Source organism: Xenopus laevis, chromosome 1L (genome assembly GCF_017654675.1).
Source record: "Xenopus laevis strain J_2021 chromosome 1L, Xenopus_laevis_v10.1, whole genome shotgun sequence".
NCBI lineage: Eukaryota > Metazoa > Chordata > Amphibia > Anura > Pipidae > Xenopus > Xenopus laevis.
In genome coordinates this window covers 143,460,360-143,488,276 of record NC_054371.1, presented here as the reverse complement: position 1 = coordinate 143,488,276, position 27,917 = coordinate 143,460,360, and the positions used below count along the sequence as shown (strand labels likewise).

At 38.8% G+C, this 27,917-nt stretch overlaps 1 protein-coding gene across 3 annotated transcripts; it reads right to left on the bottom strand.

Moving 5' to 3' along the window:
- Window positions 1-27,917, bottom strand: cep78.L (centrosomal protein 78kDa L homeolog). Of its 3 annotated transcripts, none has more exons than XM_018258910.2 (16): window positions 27,829-27,917; window positions 26,230-26,512; window positions 25,417-25,592; window positions 23,160-23,232; window positions 20,353-20,456; window positions 20,091-20,265; window positions 18,319-18,432; window positions 17,340-17,404; window positions 16,031-16,139; window positions 9,992-10,124; window positions 9,730-9,763; window positions 6,141-6,287; window positions 5,633-5,710; window positions 4,874-5,040; window positions 2,769-2,916; window positions 1-2,008 (listed from the first exon to the last, which is right to left on the bottom strand). In XM_018258910.2, exons 2-16 carry the CDS (start codon window positions 26,480-26,482, stop codon window positions 1,523-1,525), a joined length of 2,262 nt encoding a protein of 753 aa, XP_018114399.1. In that variant the 5' UTR covers window positions 26,483-26,512; window positions 27,829-27,917; the 3' UTR covers window positions 1-1,522. The 3 variants fall into 3 exon arrangements, with proteins under 3 accessions (XP_018114399.1, XP_018114391.1, XP_018114383.1); XM_018258902.2 differs by lacking the exon at window positions 27,829-27,917 and adding an exon at window positions 27,560-27,820; XM_018258894.2 differs by lacking the exon at window positions 27,829-27,917 and adding an exon at window positions 27,636-27,820.

Below are 27,917 nucleotides of genomic sequence, written 5' to 3'. Positions count from 1 at the left end.
CATCCATAAAATATGTAATCTTTTATTTAAATGTTCTTTATATAAAAATATACAAAGTTCAAAGTTATACAAAGTTTATAAATAAAACCTAACAACAGACAAATGTGGTAAAATCTTGTGTACTACTGATTAGTAGTAACTCTGTTAACCCAAAGTGATACAATTTATTCTGAAAATCAGGTAAAACGCATTCTACAAAATCAGATTTGCACAGTGTTGAAAAAGATTTGTAAACATTTAGCACAAACAACAATCCTAAATGGTCCACAACAAACTGTATTAATGCTAAAAACGTTTAATAACGCTGTGGCCCTCTCAGGGATAAATGTGGCAATGGAAATCCGTGTGTGCCGTGGAGTTTACAATTCAAGGAGAATGCTTCAGCAAAAGCAACTATTATGGAAATTTCCATTTATGCTGACTAAATGCAGATAGGCATAAAAAAATGTCTGTTCATGCATTAAGTTATGGCTTCCTGGTTTTAATCAAATTCAGGCTTTTTCACAGTTAACACCTGTACTACTTAAATACATGAAATAATGATGCCTCCTTGTAAATGCAGCGAGGATGCAACAAAACATCAATTTTGAATTTTTTTTCTAAATACTGAATCTACGGAATAACCCAGCCTCTAATTTGTACAATATGAGCTCACTTATCAAAGCTGTCGAGCTGGTTTGGCAAAATACCAGGGTTATGAAATAAATGGTGCAAACTTTGCTACAGTGCTAGTCTTCTGTAGCAACCAATCAGCTAGAAGCATTTACTGGTCAGTTAGACATGTTACTGGTTACTATTGTTTATTGTCCCTGGGCAAAACATTGTGTCTTTTATTTCATATGGGTAAGTATTTGAGAGAATCCACTTAACTTAATGCATCACTAAATATTTTCGGCTACATAATATGATTTTTCCGACATAACCGGCAATATTGTTTTTACTATGCACTAAAGGTTATTTGGAAAAAATATATATATTTTCTATCCCAGGTAAGGGCAACAGCTTCTTTATGGATTGCTGGCATATCCAGAGTTAAGGGATTTTTGCTAAGAATGTGGCACTGAGCATTTTCGAGTCATAAATACCTGACCTGTGGATGCGCAAGCAAAATCAGCGCAGTTGCCATGTAAGTCTATAGATGAGCACTTCACTACCTGCCTGGTGATCTGAAAATCATGTAGGCAGGAAAACACTCAATTATGTGCTGTGTGCCATAGCCCTATTAAGAAAAATAATGGCAATAATGTAAGACAATGTATCAGTCCAATGTAAATCTGTAAAAGATGTCACAATAAAGCAGTTAAAAAATATTAGGATGTCTGTTTTCTTGCAAAGGTTTTTTTCCATTTTGGGTTTACATATGTATTGCATTTGCTGAACAAAACTAATCACTGGCTGTTTGCTATATGCCCAGGTGCAAAATCTGCCCAGTGTGCTCAGGTATCACCTTAACAGATTCCCTGACTAGCAGGTAAAAAACTGAAATGTTAAAAGTATTCCTTTTAATGTTTATATACATTTTTTAATGTGGGCCGCTGTGCATGCTTTCGGAAGAACTAATCTTCTCCTGTATTTCAGATTCAGATATACTGGCATTAGAAAGGAGTGCAGCCTTTTCATCCCTAGCTGCTATGGACTCCTGGCTAGCTTTGTTTGTTCCAGAGGAGAGGCTTCTTTTTGAAGACAGCTTTTTCTCCTTTTCGCTTGCTGATGCTTTGGACTTTCGACTTGTGCTACTTCTTTGGCTCCTGCTGGAATCTGAGGCAGAGTATTCGTTTCCAGATCCTTTTTTATCAAACGAGTAAGGTTCTGCAACCTCCAGAGCCGAAAGTCTCCCACTGTTCACGTTTGTCTCTCTAGCCTTTAGATCAGGATCAAAACCTTCTTTGCTCTTCTGGCTGTTGGCATAATATTTATCTGCCTCTCGGGGAGAAGGGAGTGTATCAGCAGTCAAAGCATAGGATTCTGATGGGCCTATATGCTCACCTTTCCTCTCTTTGCTTTGTGCCTAGGAGAAAAAAAAAGATGAATTAATATAACATGACAACATGAAACAGACAAAGCTTTCCCAACTCCTGGACAAAAACAAGTAAAATGAAACCAGCTTAACCTTCAACATTGGTGCAAAAGAAAGCTAAATTCTGTCATTTAAATGCTTGCGCTTTTTTTTTTTTAAAAGGGGAAATAAAGAAAGATGTAAATTGCTAAACAAAAAAAAAAAGAACAAGGCACACTCCACTTCATGCTTCTGCACAAAAACTCTATTCCTCCTTAATGAAGAACAATTGGAGTTTTTTGTGCAGAAGCATAAGTGGAGTGTGCCTTGTCCTTATTTTTGTTAAATAATAAGTGAGCTTGTTTTGCAGCAGAGCATAAACATTGTGCAGCTCCTTACGTTTTTTTATCAGTATAATAAGAAAGAAGTTTATTATTTTTTGATTATTAACCCAAAGATGTAAATTACCCCTGTATTAGCTTTTAGGTCTGGGGATCGTTGTCAGTAAAGTGAGAGAAGTCAATGCAAATTTTTTTTTTCCTTTGGTGAAAGATTTCTGTTGATGGTGTGCATGGATCATTTTGCATGGATCACTTTGCATTTATGAGAGCCTGTGTTTGTATCAAGGTGTGTGTAGGCTGTGGTGAAAAAGCTTTGCATTTGGACAGGGATTCTACAAGAATGTTTGTTGTTGTTGGCGTCAAGTTTAGATAATGCATTCATTGATAGCCCGGCAAGTGCCAAAATGCACCACAATGGTTCAACTGCTTACCTGATGAATAAAGAATGTTTCTTGCAGACCTTGTTGTGGCATCTGTGCCTGCTGGGCTATTTTATCAATGGTAGAAGACATCTGAGGATCCCCTGGCAAAGCAAAGTCTGATTGATCTATGCCTGCAAGGTTTGCAAGTTGCCCCAGGCTGCAGAAGTAATCAGAAATCAAGGAACTTTTGTAGCAATTAAATATCAACAGGAAGAAATAGCAATACTAGAGAGAAATGTTTCTGTTACATATACAAATTGCACACTTACATAAGTTCCAAGAATAAACGGAGAGTCCTATATTTATATGGACAGGCTAGGTATAGAATGTATGTCATCCAAGGCTTCAGATACAGACACAACCAGGTGCAAAAACACATGCAAATTTGTATGGGACAAAACACCATGCACATTATGGTCACAAGAAACCTGCTTTGTGCTCATTACTGCAAATGAGACATGTAGAAAAAGGTGCACAATGTAGAGGCACAATGGAATACTGAACTTCAAATAGTCATATGAAAAAGTTTGGGAACCCCTCAGCCTGCATAATAATTTACTCCACTTTCAGCAAAAAAAGATAACAGTGGTATGTATGTCTTTCATTTCCCAGGAAAATCTGAGTACTTGTAATTTTGCTAATTTGAACTGCTCAATACTGATTACTGGCAACACCAAATTGGTTGGATTAGGCTCATTAAGCCTTGAACTTCATAGGCAGGTGTGTCCAATCATGAGAAAAGGTTTTTAAGGTGGCCAATTGCAAGTTGTGCTTCTATTTGACTCTCCTCTGAAGAGTGACAGCATGGGATCCTCAAAGCAACTCTCTAAAGATCTGAAAACAAAGATTGTTCAGTATCATGGTTTAGTGGAAGGCTGCAAAAAGCTATCTCAGAGGTTTAAACGGTCAGTTTCAACTGTAAGTAATGTAATCAGGAAATGGAAGGCCACAGGCACAGTTGCTGTAAATCCCAGGTCTGGCAGGCCAAGAAAAATACAGAAGTGGCATATGCAGAGAATGGTTACAGACAACCCAAAGATCACCTCTAAAGACCTGCAAGAAAATCTGTACATTGTGCTACAATTTAGAGTAATTTGCACAAAGAACATCTGTATGGCAGGGTGATGAGAAAGAAGCACTCACGCCACAAACAGTCGCTTGTTGTATGCAAAAGCTCATTTAGACAAGCCACAGTCATTTTGTAACAAAGTGCTTTGGACTGATGTGACAAAAATTTAGTTATTTTGTCACAACAAAAAGTGCTTTGCGTGGCAGAAGAAGAACACCACATTCCAAGAAAAACACCTGCTACCTACTGTCAAATTTGGTGGAGGTTCCATCATGCTGTGGGGCTGTGTGGCTAGTTCAGGGACTGGCACTATTGTTAAAGTCGAGGGTCAGATGAATTCAACCCAATATCAACAAATTCTTTAGGATAATGTTCAAGCATCAGCCACACAGTTGAAGTTACCAGGGGTTGGATATTCCAACAAGACAATGACCCTAAACACACTTTGAAATCTACAAAGGCATTTATGCAGAGGGAGAAGTACGATGTTCTGGAATGGCCGTCACAGTCCCCGACTTGAAGATCATCAAAAATTTATGGGATAATTTTAAGCAGTCTGTCCATGCTTGGCAGCCATCAAATTTAACTGAACTGGAGAGATTTTGTATGGACGAATGGTCAACAATACCGCTCACCAAAGGCTATAGGAGTCATCTAGAGGCTGTTACATTTGCAAAAGGAGGCTCAACTAAATATTAATATAATATCTCTGTTGGGGTGCCCAAATGTATGCACCTGTCTTATTTTGTTATGATGCATATTGCATATTTTCTATTAATCCAATAAACTTTATGTCAATGCTGAAATATTACTGTTTCCATAAGGCATGTTATATATTAAAAGGAAGTTGCTACTTTGAAAGCTCAACCAATGATAAACAAAACTCCAAAGAATTAAGAGGGGTTCCCAAACATTTTCCTATGACTGTATGCTATTTACCAGGCATAAACTATAGGACTCACTTCATGCGTTAAATTAAAATATATACAAGAGTTTTGGTGTGACATCCTTGCTCTTCATTGCTGCAGTATTTCTCATGACTTACCCTGCATCTTTTAGAAGATCCAAAAATGCATGGAACTTGCTGAAGGACTTTTCAATGCTGTCAAGGACACCTTCATCCTCCAAGATTACTGAGGTAACCGTCCTCGAGTGAAGAGACTCAGAAAGAGTATGGTTAATTTGCCTTAGTCGGGTGCTTTCAAGTTCCAGCTAAAACAAAGATAATTAATATCTTGGAATAAGGGAAATATTAAATAAAATCTTATGAAAAGTCTAAAAACTATTAAAAACAATAAAATATCGTCTTACATAGGACTGCAGGAGGAATTATAGTAAACGTTGCTATTATAAAAATTCATGGGGTAATGCAAACAATCACTAAGGAACCAAACACCTACATCGATATTAGGGGAACACATCTCCTTTGCAATATCTTATAGAAAACAGTTAGCTTTGTTGAGACAGCTGCAAGAATAATAGCACCAGCCCAGCAAAAAACTACAACTGTGCGACCATCTTACTCAAAATGTATGGCCACCTTTAGACTTGTTTCATTTCAAGTTATCAGATTTTATTGCAAGTCTGCAGGGACACTGATATGATATCTCATGATATTAATGATGTTATTACTAGTGTACATGTGCATCAGTAAAAATCAGCAGCTGATATTTTCATGCTATTCTACTTTTAGGACTACATATACATCTTTCAGAACCGGTGTCCTTTCTTATGCATATTATTATCTTCACTGCCACAGACTTCCATAGGACAGGAATAAAATTAGTTTATTAGATTACTGTACCTCTATTATGCGGTCATCTGCCCTCAATCTTGCTTTTCTTTCCTCATTTAACATGCGTTGGCACTTTTGCAGTTCAACCTGCCAATATGAAGTATGAACGAAGTTTTGCACCTTGAACAGAAAATCTGTAGCTGTGCCAGCTCAGCAAAGGCCCTCACACAGAAAGTAAATCATTAAGACTTGGAGACATATCACTAACATAAGATGTCTTTTAGGCTCCATTTATAAAGAGCAAAAAAAAATAAAAAATGCTGGTTTGTTGAAAGCAAATAGTTTATCCTATGCACTTTGCTTAAAGGACACAACATGAAAATTTTTTTTTTTTTAACAAAAAAAGGGAAAATTTACCAAAAACATTATTTAAATGTCATACATTAATCAGCATTTATGTACTGTATGGGAAATAAATACATCCATACACGGACTTGCTTATAATAGTATAATAATATAGCCTACAATAATATACATCAATACATTTATGTCACTGGCCTCATTAGCTACTTGATACCTGGAGGTGTTTGTAGTTTTCTCCACTCTTTATTTCATAGGATTCAGACTCAGCATATTCACGATCAAGGATACTCAAAATATTGTCAGATTTTTCACTTTCTGAGGAGGTTTCACTATCCAGAATCACTTTCACCGCAGTATCTGGCTAATGAAAGAAGTTGAATGATTAAATACAATTGAACCAGACAACTAGAACAAACAGGAGTAATTGCATATGCATTTAAACATAATATACAGACCCTGACATTGTACAAAATTCGAAATGTTGGACACAGGATACAACCAAAAAGCAAAAGGGGCATGTCAGCTTCAACTTCTTAGCCATTCTTTTTCTCCTAAGCTATGCTGTCTACCCAGTGATCATTTATGGAAAAAAAAAAAAAAACAAGAAAAAAAGTGCAAAACCTCCAATTGAAGGTCAATCAAGTAACAAGGGGTTCCCCAGTGACTAAAGAGAAAATACTTTAAATTTGAACAGACATAAATTGTACAGTGAAACCTCAATTTTAAATCCCTTGATTTTAGGTTTTTTACTATTTCTTTCTGGTACTGTACCCTGAAAAACATACAGATATTCCTTTTGTTTCACAATTCAACTAACAATTGTGATCGTTGAAGCCATCAAAGAGGAACACCACTGACAAAAGTCTCTCTGTACCAAGCTAAAAACCTTATCCAGACAGAATAATCCTAATACAAGGACCAATAGGTCGTAAACAACTAGTGATAAGACCTGGGGGTGGCAAGCTTGCAGGCTTTCAGTATAATATGGATTACTTCTATTTCATTTTATTATTATTATAATGTTGCTGGCACTTTAATTACTCACTTTAAAAAAATGCTTAAATAAGCAATAACTATCTAAAGAGGACAAAGTCAAAGAATGCTGAAATAGAATCAGGGTAAAGGAAATTTTCCGCTGACAGGAGATTTTGTTCGGTAGCAGGAGAAAAGTTTACACAATGCAATTTTTTTTCCTTTTAAACACACAATTACAGATAAGAAAGTATGTAACTTTTAATTTATTGCTAAAATTTTATGTATGTTAGCAGTAACATACATACATACAGTCCTGCACTGTAACTCACAACATTCTGACCAATTCACACTTTCACATTGCCTCACACCAAAGAAAAGTATCTGATTAATTAGAGGAGTCCTCAGTGATTTATGGCCCAGTTATCTGTATGCCCCACACAGTGTTATGGGAATTCTAGATAATTTTCTAGCATACAAGATCAATTTCAAAAACCTTGCAGGAGAAAAGATTAAAATGCCAATATATTTCATACAGACCAGGACTACCCTCTAGTGGCATAGAAGGTGAGTGATATAGGATTTCATGTTCATGACATCAGCAGCTTAAAGCTACAAGCGAATGTGCCTTCCCTTGAAAACAATTAAGCTAAGTTTAACATTTAAGGAAAGCTAGAATTTTCCACTTCCATACAGCCATCACGAAGATACAGACAAAGCATGAATAGTCATAAATGTATTAAACGTTTATTAAATCTTGTCCGCTTCCCTTATTATCATATTCCTGATTTTCATTTGATGTTATGAATTCAATTCCAGCTTGGGTAAGGGGTTTGTATGTTCTGCCTGTGTCTGCATGGGTTTGCTCCAACACTCCAAATAAAATACAGGGAGGTTAATTGGCTCCTGATAAGACTGACCATAGTGTGTGAATATGATTTTGAGTGCCAACTAGTCAGGGAATGATGTGAATAATGAATGAACAAGAAAAGGTTCCACAATATAAATAAAACTTAAAAGCTCTAGGCACATACTCAAATATGTTGCATTTTGCAAAATCCAAAGAGAAAATTATTGTAAAGTTTCTCAGGTTTTTTTTAGAAGTTTTATCATTTAATTTTCTATTTATTGTTTTTGAGATTGAGACTACTTATAAACAAGTACTTGAAAGATATTTCATTAAAATAGGTACCCACTACTTTTATTTTCTCTAAATGATTTTAAATCCCAGATGTTATTTGTTCTTAACCTAGATAACAAATAAATTCCCTCTACATTTCACCCAAACATATTATTAATTCCCCTAAAGGGCTGTTCCAGTTATATAAGATTCTATTGAAAAAAAAACAAGGATATCCTTACATCAAGTTTCAGAGCCCTGTACTTGCACATCATACCCACTATCTCACCCTTTCTGTTTCACAAAAGAACAAGCAACTGATCACAAATGTCTTTCTTTATAGATTCCCTGCAAGTATCTCACTAATAGATGTATATAAATGGTAATGTATAAATGCTGACCTCACCCCTTCAGACCACGTTGGTAGTTAAGGGGGCCATAGATGTTAAAATTACGATCTTTCCTGGAAAAGATCTTTGCAATACACATGTGTAGAGCTGAATCGTCAGATATACAAACAGAAACAATAGAACTCTACTGGCACTAACAATGGCCGATGTTCGAATGCCTTCAAAGGCGCCTGATCAAAATTTTCCAGCCAACCCGATCGACAAGCCGCCTGATATCCAAGTCTTCTGCCAATATCTGTCGGCTCGTCTCCCACCATACACTCACCGAGTATTATTATACAAAAATTAGTTTTGTATGATATTATCAGTGCGTCTATGGCCACCTTTAGTTACCCCTGCCAACTAATATCTAGATATCTATCTTGGGCAATCCCGCTTCTGACCGGTCTGCAAAGGCCTGCATTAAAATCCAATTGTTGGCTCGGAGGGCTAAATGATCAGATCCACATGATATGGCAGGTAGCCAGGTCTAGAAAACCTTGAAAGCAGCAAGTAAGTTGCAGGTAAAACTTAGTCCCTGTGTAAAATGTATAATGAAGTAATTGAATTCCTAATGAATCAAATGAAAGTTGAGTGCAGGACTGACCAGACCAGGGATGACTTTGACATAGTTGGCCATCTTAAATGTATTGCAATATACTGTATGGACCAGCAATCCCTGTTTTGTTTAAAGGGTAAGGAATTTTCAGTAGCTTAAGGCACAACATGTCTTAATGTCCTAAATATATTGATAATGGATTGAGTGCAGAGGACCTCTTGTCTAAGGGAATTCCCGTTACCAGACCTCTGCACCAGATACACAGAATCTTTGAATTATCTTGAACAAATAGTCTAGTGTCACACATTGTGATTTCTCCCTAGTAGAAAAACCACCCAGAACCTGTCAATTCACCTTTCACTGATATTGAATGGCAAAAGAGCCTTGGGACTCTACAAATTTCTATATCTAAAAACACTGACCTACGTGTATAAGCATACATCACTATGCATTCATACAACCCAAAAAACTACAATTCTATAAATGGTGTATATAAGATACAAGGTATAAGGGAATGCTGCACAAAGGTGCCAATGAGACATAGGGAGGAGTAAAAAGGTATACACTGAGCAAAGGGTACACATATGGTAGAGGAGCAGCACAAAATGGAAGCTGAAGGGTTTTACTTGGAGGTGCATGGAGCACTACTGTCTTCTGCGGCTGTCAAAAAGCCTTATGTGAGGTTAGGCTTAAGCTACCACTGTAGAATCTAACCATTAGTAAATATGTCTTTTTTGAAATGCCTTTTAAATATATGACATACCTTTCCTGGAGAGGTCCATTCTCCTGAAATTTCCCTGGAACAAACATTAAAAACAATGAAACTACACCTGTCTTACTTTATGTGCATCATCAGCCAGGCAATACATCTTCAATAACAAACTAACCATAGAAGTGTAAGCAAAGTTCCCAACTAAAAGGGTTTTATGTCATTAACAGAAATATACATTTCACCTCTCCCTTATTTAGATCACTGTGTTTACGGACTACTGTACAAATAGATGGAATAAGAACCCTAACCCTACCTGTGTCTTTTTGCCCTCTCTGCTGTACGCCAAGGCAGAAATCCTTCGGCTCCTGGAGGCCTTGGATCAGGGGAGTACAATTCTTTGGAGGAATACTTTCTTCCAACAGCTATTTGCTTTTTAGCGGAGAACCCTGTAGAGAAGAATAGAACAGATATACAACGAATATTGAATCTGTATAGTAAACATTTTACATAAAATAAAAAAAATAAAGCAATCTTTCCTTTTAATTAACATGTATAAAACTATTTGGCATTGATACTGCTGTTAGGAAAGCTACAGTACATAATAAAGATACATCTAACAAACACCGAAGCAATGGAAACAAACCAATACTATGCAGCAGATCATTACAACATATTTCTCTACAGATGGCCATTGGCATTGAGATCTGCTTGCTTGGCGAGGTGGTTAAATTAGTTGATCTTCGCCTGATTTGGACACCCACACGCGGGCTCAAATCAGGCCCGGTCAACCATTGGATAATGCAGCATGGCCTATACAGAAACATCAAACAAGGACTGCATCAACCTAACAATACTGCCCTTGTAAAATTGGATTTTTTTTTTTTTGTTTTTAATTTAGCCCTAAAGTTTAGCCAGATATCAGTCAGTCAGGACCTCACATGCCGAAAAGCTTATATCAGCCTGTGTATGGACAGCTTAGTGTGGGTTATTCATTTTTATTATTTAAAGGAGAAGGAAAGCTACGGAGGCATTTTATTGCCAATAGATTAGCTGCAATATTGCAAGCTAGAATGCTATATTTATTCTGTAGAATGTTTTACCATACCTCAGTAAAAAGCTCTAGAAACTCTCTGTTTGTTTAGAATAGGAGCTGCAGTATTAATGTGGTGTGACATCACTTCCTGCCTGAGTCTCTCCCTGCTCTGGGCTCAGATTACAGTAGAGAAGGGAGGGGTGGGGGGAGAGGAGCAAACTGAGCATGCTCTTGCCCAGGGCAATGAGGTTTAAGATGAAAACAGGAAGTCTGATACAGAAGCCCATGAGTACACAATAGAAGGAAAGAAATGCAGTGTTTCTTTTGACAGGGGACTCAGAGCAACATTACTTTGGGGGTTTACTGGTATATTTAGATGGACCTTTCTGATAAGGCTTACTTAGTTTTAACCTTTCCTTCTCCTTTAATTTTGTGTTCACCCTGAGCAAGCGCAAGCAATGGCAGTATATTATTCACTTTAGGGCAAAGGGGGCCATTATTGGAATATTTGCACTGAACTCGTCGGTGCTCTTTAGTTAGTATTAGTGGAATCCCACTCCTCCTGAACATTATACTACACTGGGCCTTTCAAGCAAAGTTTGGTGGAGAGATAAGGAATTGTAAATGTGTTAAAGCATGTTAAATACCAAACACTATTTCTAAGCTAAAAAATGCTGCCAAGTTTGAATATCTCTGTGTTTAATATCTTCTTACCTGAACACCGCCAAATAACTGATGCAAAGGCATGAGAATACAAAAATTATTTGAGAATCATAATTTCCGTTTAGACATTAACTATAGCAGTGCTTTTCCACATGAAGGCCCAGGAGCCAGATACAATGTGAAGTAAAATGGATCGATAAAATGAATGCAGCAAAACTTTTTGAAATCAACAAATGCATACGTTTAAAAACCTTTCTGATTTGCTTTTTGTATATCTGGTGCTTGAATATTCATACTTATCTTAATTATGTTATAGGCAGAAACTAATGAATGGAAGGAATAATATTAATATTTGATGTGGGGTAAGAAAATTTACTCTTGTATTTGTATGATATAGAAGGTACACTGTGAACATACAGTTCAACAAGGTAAATGATCTCTTTGACACATTGCAATGAAGGAGTAAGCCATTTCTCCATGATCATGTGGAAGATCTCGTCGTCTAGGGATCATTCTCCTGGATTTATGGTCTGCCGGCTGAGGTAGTCAGCTTCCCACTTGTCGACTGGGGAATGAAGCTGCTGAAAGGAGAGGAACGTTGAACTGTGCCCAGTGGAATATTGTCTTGGATTCCCCGAGTGCTTCTTGTGCCACACTGATGATTGATGTATGCCACAGCTGGGCATTGTCCGATTGGACTCTGACTGGGTGTCCCTTGAGGCTGTTCTGCAAATGGTATAGGGCTCGGGAATGGCCCGAAGTTCGAGTATGTTTATGGGAAGAGAGGTCTCTGCTGTTGACCAGAGGCCTTGTGCTGTTTTTCCCTCAAAAACTGCTCCGCAGCCTGATAGGCTGCCCTTGGACAGATGGCTGTCCACCATCCACCATGCTAGCGAGGATCTGGTCTGGTAGGACAATGGTATTGTCTGTAGAAGGCTTTGACCCTTGTGCCACCTGGACAGAATATTCCACTGGAGTTCCCTCAGGTGGAATTATGCGTAGGACACCCCCTCTATCGTTGCCACCATGGAGCCCAGGACTTGCATGCAGGAGCGAACGGTGAGGTGTCGGGTCCTGTGGAGACGGTGGACTAGGCACCGGAGTTGGTGAATCTTGTCTTGTGGAATGAATATTTTCTGGAGCTGGGTGCTGAATGTAATTCCAAGGAACACCATAGTCTGGCAGGGAATGAGAAGATTTCTGTAAATTTATCTTCCAACCGAACTCTTGCAGTAGTGTCAACCTGGAGGTGTGTTGACGCTAGATGGTAGGTAGGAGCCTTGATCAGGAGATTGTCCAGGTAAGGAGTGATGGATATCCCCCTGGACCAGATCGCTGCAAAGGATACTGCCATGAGTTTTGTGAATTCCCTGGGTGCTGAGGTCAGCCCGAAAGGTAGAGAGGTGAACTGGAAGTGTTTTGGAAGGCAAGTCTCAAGAATCTGCGATGGGGAGGGAAAATGGGGACGTGGAGGTAGGCGTCCTTTACATCCAAAGCCGTAAGATACTCGTCTGGTGTCATGGCAGCAATGACTGACCGGAGGGATTCCATCTTGAATTTTGCTAGGCGGATGAATTTGTTCAGATGCTTGAGGTCTAGAATCGGCCGGAGAGACCCGTCCGCTTTGGGGACCATTAACAAATTTGAATAGAACCCGTGGAATCTCTGAGTCTGGAACTGGAGTGATGATGGCTGATTCCAACATGTCTTGAACCACGGTTAGGAAAGACCTTGTGCAAAGAGGGTCCTTGGGTAACCTGGACATGAAAAAGCGGTGGGGTGGGAGTTGGGGGAATTCTAGGTGGTATTCCAGAGATATCACTTTGTGATATCTCTGGAATACTGAGTGTGTGTGTTAGCCATACCCCTTGGAAGAGCCTCAGCTGCCCCCCCCCACCACCACCACCGGGGCAGACTGAGAGGGGTTGGCCGCCCTTTCAAACGGAGTTTAACTTGTCTGAAGGCTTGTTTTGAGCCTTACGCGGCTGCTAGCCTTGCCTGTGTTTTGACGGATACTTGGATCTGAAATTGTAGTTTTGAGCAGAATCCGGAGCCTTGGGTGAATTGGTTCCGGTACGAAAGAAATGTCCCCTGAGAAAGGAAGGGTGGTTCTTACTCTGGGGCAAAAGGGTACTCTTGCCACCCGTCGCCTGACTGATAATCTTGTCAAGTTCAGGGCCACATGGTAGGTTTCCTTTGAAGGGATTGGAAGGGAGCGATTTTTAGATGATAGGTCTGCGGACCAAAGCTTTAACCACAGAGAGCGCCTAGCAGCAATGTATAGTATTGAAGCTCTGCTGGTAAGCTGTGCTGCAACCAGGGTGGCCTCACAGATATAGGCAATGGCTTCTTTGTGGTGGGCCAGCTGTGCCATCTCTTGGTGTGGAGCACCTGACATTAGGCCATGTAACAGGGAGTCCGACCATGCCTTGACTCCTCTGCTAACCCAGCCAGAGGTGAAGATGGGCCTCAGCGCGCCACCTGATGCACTAAAGGAGGAGCGCAAAATTCCCTCTAGTTTCTTGTCCATTGCGTCTTTAAAGGAGAAGGAAAGCTCCAAAACGATTTATTGCCAACAGATTAGCCACAATAGTACAAGCTAGAATGCTATATTTTTTCTGCAGAATGCTTTACCATACCTGAGTAAACCGTTCTAGACACTGTCTTTGTTTGTTTAGGATAGAAGCTTGGTGTGACATCACTACCTGCCTGAGTCTCTCCCTGCACACTTACAGCTCTGAGCTCAGATTACAGCAGGGATGGGAGGAGGGAGGGAGAGAGGAGCAAACTGAGCATGATCAAGCCCTGCCCTGGAGGTTTATCTTGAAAACAGGAAGTCTGATACAGAAGCCAGTGTGTACACTATAAAAGGAAAGAAATGCAGTGTTTCTTTTGACAGAGGACTCTGAGCAGCATTACTTTGAGGGTTTACTGGTGTATGTATATAGACCTTTCTGATAAAGCTTATTTGATTTTAGCCTTTCCTTCTCCTTTAAAGGAGGACGCATCTGATACTGGGAGAGTGGTATTCTTTAATAACAGGGAAACTGGTGCATCTACTTGCCCCTTTATCGGATAGGTTTAGCATCTCTAGTACTGAGGAAATGAGTGGTGGACTTCAGTTTCTACTGGATCCTGTTCCTCTGATAGCTCTCCCTCACTAAAGCTGGCCATAGACGCAAAGATCCGAATCAACGTACGATCGGACTTTCCCATCTCCCGACCCTCCACTAACCATTCAGATCAAAGTCTTTCTCATTCCGATCAAACAAGAACAGATCACCCAATGTTCTGCCCCTGACAGCAATCGTACAATACTTATGTCTGACAACACTAGTGACAGTCTCCCACTGAAAATCGTACGATTGGCAATACACGCAGAGATATTATCGGCAGGCGACAGAAATTTTCTAACCTGTCCGATCGACCAAACGACCGATCTCCGACGGACGAAAAAATATCGGGACTCTCCACAGATGGTCCGAAAATCGTACGAATCCACGATTCGTACGATCGGATCTTTGCGTCTATGGCCAGCTTAAGTGATTGGTCGTGAGCAATAGAGCTGGGTGAAGGATAGACGATCTCTTCCTCGGATGAGGGGGGGTGCATGATGCTTATAGGATTTACCTTTGGGACCGTCTAATTTGGCAATCAATTTGTTCAGGGAATCTGCCAGTCTGGGAATGCTGTCAGACAGTTGGACAGCCCAGTCAGGTGCAGGCTGGGAACCTGCTGCAGAAACTGAAGGTATGGGGCTGGGGGTATCCCTATTTGAGGGAAGGGGACCAGCGGAGGATGCAGTCTCCCCGTTAGCAGAGGTATCTGATAGTGGCACAGAAGGGCCCTCAGCTGGATTGCATTTAGTGCATAGGGGTTCTTTGTGCCCCACTGACAATCTCTTGCAGCACTTGGCGCATGCCAGGTATTTGACTCAGGAGGAGGTACCCCTGGTGAAGATCCCGTCACCAGCCCTTTCAGCCATTATGCGCCCCCTAGCCTCAGTGGGCTGTTAGATTTATGCCCTAGATAAGGGATTCCAGGGAGTTGAGGAGACTTAGTCCCTGCGTCCTACCTGTTAGCAGATTGCAGCAGAAGGAACCGGAAGGGGCGGATGGTGGGGCAGCTTTGCCAGGGAGTACCTCCAGTGCACCAGGTCAATAAGGAGCCAGTTACAGGAAGTGTATGAACCGTAATTCCAGTCGTGGCTGCGGAGCTGCATGGGAAGCATTTAACTGGCAAATAGTATGCTGCAGGGTGAAAAGGCGGGGAATGGTATTAACAGAATTCATCCCCTGGTGTCCCAGCTATTCAGGGACCGTTGACTAGATCTATGTGTAAGCCTGCTAAGGCTATGTCCATACCGCCTGAGGACACTAGAAAAACTGAATTAAATTAGTCTCTGCCTAGGGTTATAGCCCATGGGGAGGAGAATTTTGTTCCAAGTGTCCTGCCTATTAGTGGTAGAAGCTATAACCCATAGTTCCTGTGTCCCCCAAGTAGCTGCAAGAAAAAACTAAAGGTATTTGAAAAATATCACGCTTTGTAGAAGTGGGTCGTAATTATCTGGAGTGATTATGTTTTAATGCATTTATGACATTATAATTCCTGGTGTTACTGGCCTTTTAGCTGTTAATGTGGAAAAGCAACACTTACCAACACGGACAGTGTTTTTTCCTTTTCGTCCATTCCAGTTGTTTATAGATCTCCGTTTTTGCCTTACTTTCCCGTTATCCTTGGTAGATAGAGATGTGTACCATTTGTACTGCAATAAAACAGGAAACAAAATACATTTACTTTTAACTTAAACAGGACAGGAGCTCATGAGCAAGTTAAACAATGAAAGTATAAGTAAACCTTAAAAAAAAAAAAAATAGCACAGGGTGGTTTTCTAAGCAATTTACTAATTTATTTTCAGAGCTATTATATATGTAACAACAGTGTCACCTGCTAGGCAGTTACTGTAACATAACAGTCAAAGACAATCAACAAGATATACCTTCAGAAGGAAAACAAAGTGTTCTGATGTTGCTCAGCTCAGGAAGGAGATGGGGGAAAGGGCATCGGAGGCTTCTGATCTCTTTCCTGAGCAGAGCAACATCATAGGATTTGGGTTTAGGTTTACTTGACTATCATCAAAACATCAGGCATTAAGCAGCTAGTTGTGCAAAACTCATGTTTTTATTTCCTTTGTATCTATGTTAAAAGAAAAATATAGCCCTTTCTGATATGAGCTATTTCAGTTGGGCTTATATAATACACCAAAAATTAACACTGTCGGAATGTATGAAAATAAATATAAATGTAATTTTTTTGTACATGTATCATCATGATTTCCTTTTATTCTATGGAATCAAGTATGATTTAGTAAAAATTACACTTATAATTATTTTTGTAAGTTCAGATAGTGTTCATGCACATTTTCTTCATAAGCCCAACTGAATGAGCCCATGCCAAAAAGGGGGAATCAAAGACATTTACATGTGTGGTTGCAAAAGTGAATTTAAGAACCTGCTACTTTAATATACTGCTTTTGTAGTGAAACTGCCATAAAAATGAGGGATTCACTGAATCCACTATTTTGGATTCGGGCCAACCCCTGAATCCTTCGCAAAAGATTTGGCCGAATACCAAACCGAATCCTAATTTGCATATGTAATTTAGGGGAGGGAATGGGAAAACATTTTTTACTTCAAAGTCACACGCTTTCCCTCCCCGCCCCTAATTGGCATATGCAAATTAGAATTCGGGTTCGGTTCAGCTGGGCAGGAGGATTCGGCTGAATCCTGCTGAAAAAGGCAGAATCCTGGATTCGGTGCATCCCTAATAAAAATACAGAGAGTAGTAGTAGCAAAGGTTTTACAGTAAAGTAACAGTTCAGTATGCATAATTAATAGAGAAAATGATAGAGTGATCAAAGATTTGGTAATAAAATAAAGTAATTACAGTAACTGGAGAAGCATACCTCTGAATTGGTATCATGCGCATTTATTAACACTCTCTCAATAATGGTCTTGAGCAATGAACGGTCTAAAGCAATAGAACGAAGAATGACAAGCTTTAACAAGGCCAATTACAATTAACAAAAGTCACAAAATTTCTGCATATGTGATGACCAATCATAACACAGTCTGTTTATTGTGTCTAGTAAAGGTCCCTGCAAGTTAGATGCAACTTGCTATGATTTCCTCTCGTAATCATCATATACCATGTGTCTGATTAAGTGTTCATGGGCTGTTTTCACATAAGCTCAACTACATTGATATTTTTCATATGAATCTGATTTAGGAATAACAGGGTTATGTAATAAAAAGTATCACGTTTGCCCAAAAGCAGTAATCCACAGCAGCCAATCAGCAGGTAGGATTTATTGGTCATCAGTTTAAATGCAAACATCTTATTGGTTGCTATGGGTTATTCCTCTTGGGAAAAAAGAGTGCCTTTTATTACATATGCGGGTTAGAATGAGCATCTGATTTTATAATGGCCAATAAAACAGGAAGGTAGCTTGGGTTGTGTACAATGGCAGATCTATAAACTCCGAATCTTCTGGTGCGGGTCAACATGCAACTAATCAATAAAAAGCAGTATATATATATATATATATATATATATATATATATATATATATATATATATATATATATATATATAAAAAAAAATTTTGTAAAAAAGGCAAAATAAAAATGTAACCATATCACCTTTGTGATTACCATTAAAAGAATACAACAAATGAAAGAGTAGTTTAACTTCTGTTTCCAAAAGATGATGTGCTCCTTGCTGGTGCCCATATGTTTAATTCTGTCAGGGTCTGGTGTCATCTACATATACATATACATTTGGGACCATTACAAAACACATTCTAATTTTGTATCAACTCTAAGCTTACACTGAATTATACACACAAGTTTCTGAACAAACAGAGTATCTGTAATTATCGGTACCTATTAGCGGGTTTCTTCTGATGTCCAGTATTATCAGTGTTGTATTGGTTTGAAATGCATTAAGAAATGCTTGTGCACCTTCATTGGAAATACCACACTGACGAAAATCTAGTGCTGTAGTGAGGGGGAAAAAAGAACCATTTAGACAACAAAGATTACTCTATTAAAAAAATGTACAATCAACAATGATTTATATATGCAACAGGTTACAATAAACAATATATTACGTAGTGTATTCATATTTATAAATAGGACTGTTAAAGGGCAAGTCAACCCCAGAACAGAAAATTGTCTAATAAAATAAAGCATTCATATAAGCAACTTTCCAATATACATGTATTTAAAATTGTCAGTGCTTTTAAAGTTATTTGTGAAAATATTTGCCTTGGAAAGCAGCATTTGCTTAATTCCTGTTTATTACATTTTAAAAAATGTTGCAAAAGTCTTTGTTCCCCAGCACAGACAGGTCTGTTTATCATTTGTCTTGTCTTACTTTGTGTCAACAGTCTGAGCCACCAGGGCAGAGAACAGAAATGGCCAGACAAACAATGCTTTTAATATCATATACAAACAACTTAAAAAACATAGAAAATGTGTAACAAATGTATATTGCAAAGTTGCTTAGAATTAGGTTTTCTTTTATTAGGCAAAAAATATTTTTTTTTTTGGGTTGACATTTCCTAATGTGCAGCCACCTAACAAGAGTGCAAGATGAATAATAGAAAAAAATATGATCAATCAAGATGCGGATATCATAGACTAGTTTTACTGAGTGTGATTACAGCAGTGAGCTGTGCTGTGATATTTCAATGCAGGCTCTCTAAATAACCAAAACATCAAAGGGGAACTATCGCGAAAATAAAAATGTAATATAAGCTTCATACTGAAGTAAGACACTTTCTAAATACAATCATGTTGTTTCTGAAATAATCAAGTTTATATTCACTATTCCTCACTCAGCATCTGTTTCTCTTCATGTAGCAGTTGGGTATCAGATGAATAATCCAATATAACTTATAGGGGGGACTCCCTTTCCTAGCAGATGTATTACAGCTCACTCAAATAACTGATTCCAGTACAAACAAAATCTAACAAAATAACAGCCTTTTGCACAAATTCTGCATGTAGAGAGACAGGATTTCTGGTGATTTTAAAAGAGTGAGCTCGAATACATCTTCTAGGTAAAAATAGCCCCCCTATAAGATATCCTGGATCATTCATCTGCCAACAAACTCCTCAATGAAGATAGAATGAGGAGTATTGACTGTATTTAGAAAATTTCTTATTTCAGTATGCTGAAACTAATATTACATTTAATTTTCACGATAGATCCCCTTTTAAGGTGGCAAAGATACTGACTGTGTTTCCCCACAGTAAACTTTAGCTGCTGCAGTCAAGGCTGAAGCCAGAAAACGAAGGTGGTCAAAGCTCAGAAAGCAAAGTTTGTATATGAGAACATGTCTTGCAAGTCCACTGACCTAACCTTATCTTATCTCACCACAAACTATAAGTCTTAGCTGCAAAAATTCATTTTACCAGTTGAATGAGTAATTGTATCTACCACAAATGGCTTAGTTTATTTTGTGGCAGCAGTAACCTAAAGGTGAACATGATTACTTTGTGTGGGCTAATCGTTCGTGTATATGATTCAAAATGTTTTGCAATAGTATAAAAATAATTACAGGCTATGGTTTAGTATGTGGGTGTATTTTGTATTCTCTATGAAACTGCACATGCTCTATTTTCAAACTGTATTCTAAAATTATTTCTACCTTTTAACCAGAGGTCCTCGCCAATCACTTCTGCCAAGGCAATGGCTCCTCGGTCTCCCACTAGGGTATTGCTGTTTAAAGTGACACGCCTTAAACCAGCCATGCAGTCAAGATCAGGCCTTCTGTATCTCAGACTTTCAGCCCAGGCTTCACTGTGCCTTCTGGTAGCCTGATGCTATGAAGATAAAATTACACATATTCACCTCAAATTTTTTGCATGACATCAGACCATACAAACGTACAAACATTGCTGGTCGTTTACCTTAATTATACTAGCTATGTGATCCGCTCCACGCCATGTCAGGTTGCACCCTGTGAAATTTACTATCTTGATAGTAGGTGAATTCTTTACACTATGACAAATAACTGAAAGCAGAAAAAAAAATTTTTTTTTGCAATTTTGGGACAAAGTTTATAGACTGAAACACAAAAATTTTAACAGCTCTCTAAAAACAAAATCGTTTATGCATTTAGTAAAGATTTCATGTGTTTGGCAAAGTAAACATTGGGTGGCTTAATGGCTTAACTGCATGACAAATAATGTTTTATATGTTACTGTATATGAAAGGATGCTGGGTACTTAATTTGAGAAGCAATGAAAATATGAATTGCATGCATCATGCATTCCTCTTGTCTGCTCATTAATTCATATCCTGCAGCTTGTGGAGACCACTGTAAAAGGCTTTACACATTCAGTTAAATGTATCTTGTAGAGATTTCCATGGAAACCAAGAAAACATAGAAAAGGAAATACACAAAACAGTGTCAGCAGGAACAATACTACCAAAGAGGGACTGAGAAAGCAATGATGTGAGCAGACGCTAATCACCTAAAGAAGAGATATTTTATCTGACTCTAAGGCTAGGGCCACACGGGAAGATTCAGGGAGATTGGTCGCCTGGCGACAAATCGCCGCGTCTTTGAGGCGACTAATCTCCCTGAATGGCTTGCTGGTATCTCGTACCCGTTAGCGCTAAAGTCGCCCGCGCCTATTTACACGCGGCAATACGAGGCAATTTCGAGTGACTTTGAAAAACGTGTCGCCGAGTGTGAATAGGTGCAGGTGACTTTAGCGCTAGCGGGTGCAAGATACCAGCAAACCATTCAGGAAGATTAGACGCGGCGATTAGTTGCCAGGCGACTAATCTCCCTGAAAGCTTCCCGTGTGGCCTAGCCCTAAATATACAAAGAATTATGATTCCACAAGAGCCTAGGTCTAGGTCTTGCTTATCTCTCTTATTTCCTTCTTAGATAAATATATATGGATTATCTGGATAAAATGGAGTGTATGGGAGACAGCCTTTTTGTATTTCAGAGCTTTCTGGATAACGGGTTCCCGGATCCTATACCTGTAGTACCAATAAACACCACTCTCCATTAAACCATTTGTTGTGACTGGTTTATTAGTAAGTGTCCATATAGTTAGGATTTTCAACCGAGAAAATGTAAATTTCACATAATACTGTAGTTCCAAGTAAAGGTATTGTATCATGTTAGTCAAAAAGTTATAGGATAAAGCTTTTGATATGAAACATAAGAAAAGTGCTGTAAATGTTATACCTTTATTGGCTAAGAGGATCATCACAGAACATTTCAGTTCCTTTTTCAAAGCTGAGTCAACATAGCTTCTAAGTAATCAGCTTTGAAAAAGGAAGCGACATGTTCTGAAAGCTTGCGGAGATTAACATCTTAGTTAGCCACCTTTGCATCACCTTCCTAACATTTAAATATCAAAAGTTTTACCCTTTACCAAAATTAGTGATGCACCGAATCCACTTAAGGACTCTCATATCCTTTGTGAAAGATTCGGCTGAAATACCTAATCGAATCCGAACCCTAATTTGCATATGTAAATCAGGGAAGGGAGGGGGAAAGAGAACCGTGCATGCAGCTAAAAAATTTTTGACTTTCTTCTTTGTGTGAAGAAAAGCCATGTGATTTTTTTCCTGCTGAAAAAGGCTGAATTCCAAACCAAATCCTGGATTTGCACCCCTAACCAAAATACAGTAAAACCACATCCTAGAAATAATATTTAGACTATATAGGCATGTTAACAAAGGTGCAATATTATTAAGCAATGCCCACCATGCCTTTAACATAGAGTTACAATATCACTAATTCAGAAACACATTTAGAAAATGCAGCTAGAAGGGCTGCACTGATTGCAATCTAACTTAAAGGGGAACTATCGCAAAAATGAAAATTGAATATAAGCTTCATCATACTTAAAAAAGAAACTTTCTAAATACAATCAATTAAAAATTCTGCTTTGTTTCTAAATTAATCAAGTTTGTCACTATTCCTCTCTCAGCATCTATTTCTCTTCATTCTGTCTTCACGCAGCAGTTGGGTGTTAGATGAATGATCCAATATATCTTATAGCGGGCTCCTTTCTTAGCAGGAGCTCACTCAAATAACTGATTCCAGTACAAACAAAATCTAACAAAATAACTGCCTTTTGAACAAATTCTGCATGTAGAGAGACATGATGTCTGGTGAGTTTAATAGAGTGAGCTCTAATACATCTTCTAGGCAAAAGGAAACCCCCTATAAGATATATTGGATCTAACTGTCAATGAATATCTGACACCAAACTGCTGCATGAAGACAGAATGAAAAGAAACAGATGCTGAGAGAGGAATAGTGAAGATAAACGTGATTATTTCAGAAGCGGTACAGAATATTTAATTGACTGTATTTAGAAAGTTTCTTACTCCAGTAGTATAATGAAGCTTATATTACATTTTTCATTTTTGCGATAGTTCCCCTTTAAATGCTATGAGTGCAGCCCTGTAACATTTATTAGACATGTTTTCAAGTGATAATGAACATATAGGACAACTGCCTTGTTAGTTGTCTGGGAAAAACAATGCCAGTAGTACAGCTGGTGGGTCATTAGGAAGAAAAAAAAAAAGAGTATTTTTTCATATAAGGGCATGAGTAAATGCAGTGCCTTCCACAAGTACTCAGACTTTTGATCAATTCTATAATTTTATTGAATATCAAATCTGTGAAATATAACATATGATCTTTTGCACACAAAATCCCAATAGCAAAAAGTAAACTTACTTTCCAGTCCTTCATCTCCACAGGAACAATATGCCAAAGATAGGCTTTCTACAGATGAGGATGCAGCCAAACCCTTAAACAAAATAAATAAATAAATAATGATATCAATGTTCATTGTATCTTTAATCACCCTTGTGTCTTAATAATCAGTCTTATATGTGGTCATAATTTTATGTGGTTTAGTTAAGGTTTTGTTTCAATGGTCCTCAGAAATCTCCTTTGTTTGAGCCATGACACGTTTCCACAAACCTGGAAGAGATGTTATTCTTTAAATAAAAGACAGGCACTCACATCTGATTATCACTTCTGAAATTGTCTTGGGCCACTGTATATTTAATATCTGTAGTCAAAATAGTCAGCACAACCTTGTTAAATCTTTTTACTTTCTTTATATGGGTGCAGGTTCTCCAGTGGCCACTTCCCACCAGCAAATGCAGCCAAAGTACGATATGAACAGCACCACAATTCTTGTAAAAGTTAAAATACCTTTATTGCTCAAGTGTCGGGCATTACCGCAACGTTTCAGGCCTCATTTGGCCCTGCATATTTAATATCTACCCATAGATTTTTAATGATGTCTAAATCAAAGGACTGTGAGGGCCAGTCCAAAACCTTCAGCTTTCTTTTATTCAAATAGCTCATGGTTAGGGTTGCCACCTTTTCTGGAAAAAAATACCAGCCTTCCTATATATTTAACGTTTATCCCTATTAATAACATTGGGAACAGTCATCATTTTTATTGGCCAGGCCAGTAAAATACCGTCCAGGTGGCAACCCTACTCATGGTGGCGTTTGACATATGTTTAGGATTTATTGTCTTGTTGTATTTAACAGCTGGCAAGGTGTTTTCTTCATTAAATTCTGCTCCTTTTTTCTCTCCAAACAAACCTTTGCTGATTGTCTCAAGTGCTGTTGAAGCAAAACTTTATCCACAATGTCAAAGGTAAGGTGTCCTCCTGATGACTATGCAAGCACTGCTGCACTGTGGAAAGTTGTAACACCACTCCTGTGTCGGGCCATACCTTCCAAAAGATCTTTGCAATCATATGAGCTTAACCTTTCTGGACAGCAAACAAGCCGTTTTCTTAGTCTTCCATATATTGTCTTGACTTCATGAGTTCCTCTTAAATGCCATTTCTTGATGACATTACAGGTAGTAGAAATTACGAGCTAAAGGTATTCTGCAATCTTTTTTACCACCTTTCCCATGCTTTGTAGGCATCAGTTAGCTTCATTTTCAGATCTTCCCTCAGCTGCTTAATGGAGCCTATGGCTGTTTAGGAACAACTAGAAGTTTGGGGTGCCAGATTCCTTATCTCTAAAACGTCAACAGGTGACAAATCATGGACCCTGCAAAACAGCAGGGGGGGGGGCAAACTTTTGCAAATACCACCATTACTAGTTTTCTTTGTTCCTAACTTTAACGTTTGTAAAATAAAACGTAACTTTTCAGTAATATTTGCAAATATGCTTAACACACCAATTCCTGCAGGAGTTGTTTACAAATTCTTACTTACATAATTAGCTAAATATGTAATTTGGCAGGGTGCCTAACTTTTACATTCAGCTGTAAATGTAAATGAACAAGTATAATGTTTTGATTAGTTCGTTTGTTAGTTAGTTAGTTAGTTAGTTATTTGGGTTCTCATCTAGTGGTGAGAAAAAAAACATGTTTTAGGTCATATTCATGCAGAAATACTGAAAAATGTTACTTTAAAGCATCACTGTAAATATGATAAAATGATGATATAACACATAGATAAAGACTTGGTGATAAGTTAATTCCTCCACCAGCAAAAGAAGTCATTATAAAATGTACACCTGTTGCAGGGAACATGTCAGTGTTTAAAAGGAAGTAGCCACCTATTTATAAAGGACTGCTAAAGTTTCAGATTATTCTTATTAACAATAGCATGGCATGCTTTATTGTGTGCACAGAATATTCCTTTTTTTGCATGTAAGCATCTGTATATGACAAAGTCAGTCTTTAACCCCCATAAAACTGCCTTCTCGTGGGCCACCAGATTGCATGTACCAGTTAAAACATGCTCTGCATTCAAAACAGAACTACGTAGAGTTCTCGCTCTACTAAACTAATCAAGAAGCCAGTTTTAACCCTTTAATTTGAAAGAAAATATACAGAAAATAAGGCTATGTGCTATGTCCTCTTATACAATTACTATAGTTATTATAATATATCAATAGCACCTGTGTTCATCCTACATCATTAGTAACACCAACACACTATAGTTCTTACCTTTGCTAAAGTTCTTAAATCTCTCTCTCGTAGAGGTAGCCCATGAAGCTCTAACTCTTTTAAAGAGCTTGAAACGCTCAAGCAGCTTGCAATTGCTTTACATAGCTGAAAAGTCATGTCCTTTGATCGGATGGGGGGGATGCGCCTTTTAAAATGAATTCCATATTTCTCAGCACCTGTCACATAAACATTCACTGTTAAAGAGCCACATATCGATCTATCCAGATTAATTCTGCTCCTATACATATGGACCAGGAATACTAAATTTAGAAGGGGTATTGTGCATATCATGGTACAAATTAGTGTAGCCTTTTTGCCGGCTCCTGGCAGCCTCCCCACATGTTCCTTGTTATTATTCTTTCCAAAAACGATAGGGCTGTGTGATTAGTTTGCAGACACGCCCAACCCTACTGGCTTGTACTAAAATCACTAATAGGTTGGGAGAGGAAGGAGAGAAACGTTTTTTTTTCCCTCTCTGCAAGCTGTTTTTTTTGCCCATGTAACTTTTTTTGTTTTGTAACAATCAGTAGGCTGAATGGACTGTACTGTAAGTTGTTCACAGAAGTTAAGCAAAGTCTTGTATTTTAGGTATATAAATGGAATAAAGATTCCAGGGGCGTAACAAGAGCACACCAGGTCCCCCCGCCAGAAATTTTTTTGGAAGGCCAGGCACACATAGGCGTTCCTGCCGGAGGGGGATTCAAACACTATACAAAAAACAGACCCTGCAGTCCAGTACCCTGTGACCTTGGGGTCTGCTTCCTCTATAGTTACGCCAGTGAAAGATTCGATAACTCTTATGATGATTTTTACCTGATTCCCCAAGTCCTGGCTGGTGACAACTTTTTATTGACACATTTAGTAAACTCTTATTTATTTTCAGAGAATTCAGAATAGGCAGCCAATCAGAGAGTTTTATCCGATCTGCATTGAAGCTGAGACTGCCATGTCGGAGGTTTGCTTTTACAGCTGGCATTGGGACAGAATCCTGAAGTGCACACAGATATTCATAGTGCGAAAGGAAATCCATGGAGCCCTGATGGCGTATACGGACTGAATCAATCATCTTTCACAAATTCAATGACACTTTTAGGTACTGAAAAAGACAAAATGACATTTTGATTAGTTGTAACCACCCTAACGATAGAAAGTAATAACTGATATGCTTATCCTGACAAAAAGTCTCCTAGAAGCAAATCCAACATTCTACCAGGGGGCTGTCACTGTTAGGCTAGGGCCACACGGTGGGTGAAATCCACTGCCCAATTTCCACCCAACCACTGGCAGTAGCATCTTCTTTTTACTGCATTCAGAAATATAGAATAGGAAGAGTGCAAACAGACTTTGTGGATTTTGGATCAAAAAGCAGAGACTTTCGGTTCTTCAACAAAATTCGACAAATCTGTTTGCATCACTTCCGATTCAATAATTCTGAATGGGGAAAAGGCAAAGAATCCGCTGCTTCCACTCCTGGCCTGCCTGCACCCAAAAGCATTGTTTCTGCTTGGGTGCAGGCAGGCGCAGTGAATTTCAGTGCCGAAACACAACATTTTGCCTTTCGCACCAAAATCAGCCAGCAGTTAGAAAGACAAGGGCAGCAGCAGTTCTCAGATTGCGGAGAATCTGCTTTCATAAGGATCTGGCCCTAGCCGTAGAGAATGCAATTCTTATGGAATAGTAAAGGATGTATTACCCGAAATGCATGGGACCTGGGGTTTTCCAGATAAGGGATCTTTACTTAATGACAATCACCACATCTTAATTCTGCTAAAAATTACTGACATTAAACCCAGTCGGATTGTTTTGCCATCATTATGGATTCATGAAGTCACGATCAGGCTCAAGGTACCGTTTTATTGAATTATTTGCTTAAATGGGAGATTGCCTGTCATTCCAGCTTTCTGTATAATGGATCAAATACCTGCATCAATTATGATTTGAATCAATGAGCATTGAATTATGATGAGAAAAAACGACATAGGAAACGTATTATATGACCTCAAAAACATTAGATTTCTTGCCCTCTAACATTAGATGTGTAACCCTAAAACAAGTCCCCCTCAAGGCCTCAAGATGTCTGTTGAATGCATATAACCGAGGCAGAGTGGGGATTAGACATTACATTACACAGCATGCCACGTACCGCTATAAGGAAAGGGCCATGTATATGTAGAGTTAATGGCACGCGCTATATCATCACCAGGCCGGCTCCATATTACCTGGCAGTCGCACGGGGGGTCAGCGTGCAGCTCTCGTAACAGTCGGCTTCCTGCAACAACAATCGTTGTGCACCATCTGGTTCCCTATGCCTATCCTGCAGGCTGAGCGTCCGGCCGTTTCCTTGGTTTCCTAACCGCCTTCCATTTCCCCGCCCTTTCCCAGAGCCTGGCTTCCTGCTCCCCTCCTACTGACCTCTTGTCATGGGCCGTCCCTTCCTTTCCACCCAACCTTCGTCTCCTCAGCTCGACCTTTCCCAGGTGCCGCCCCATCCTTTCTCCCAC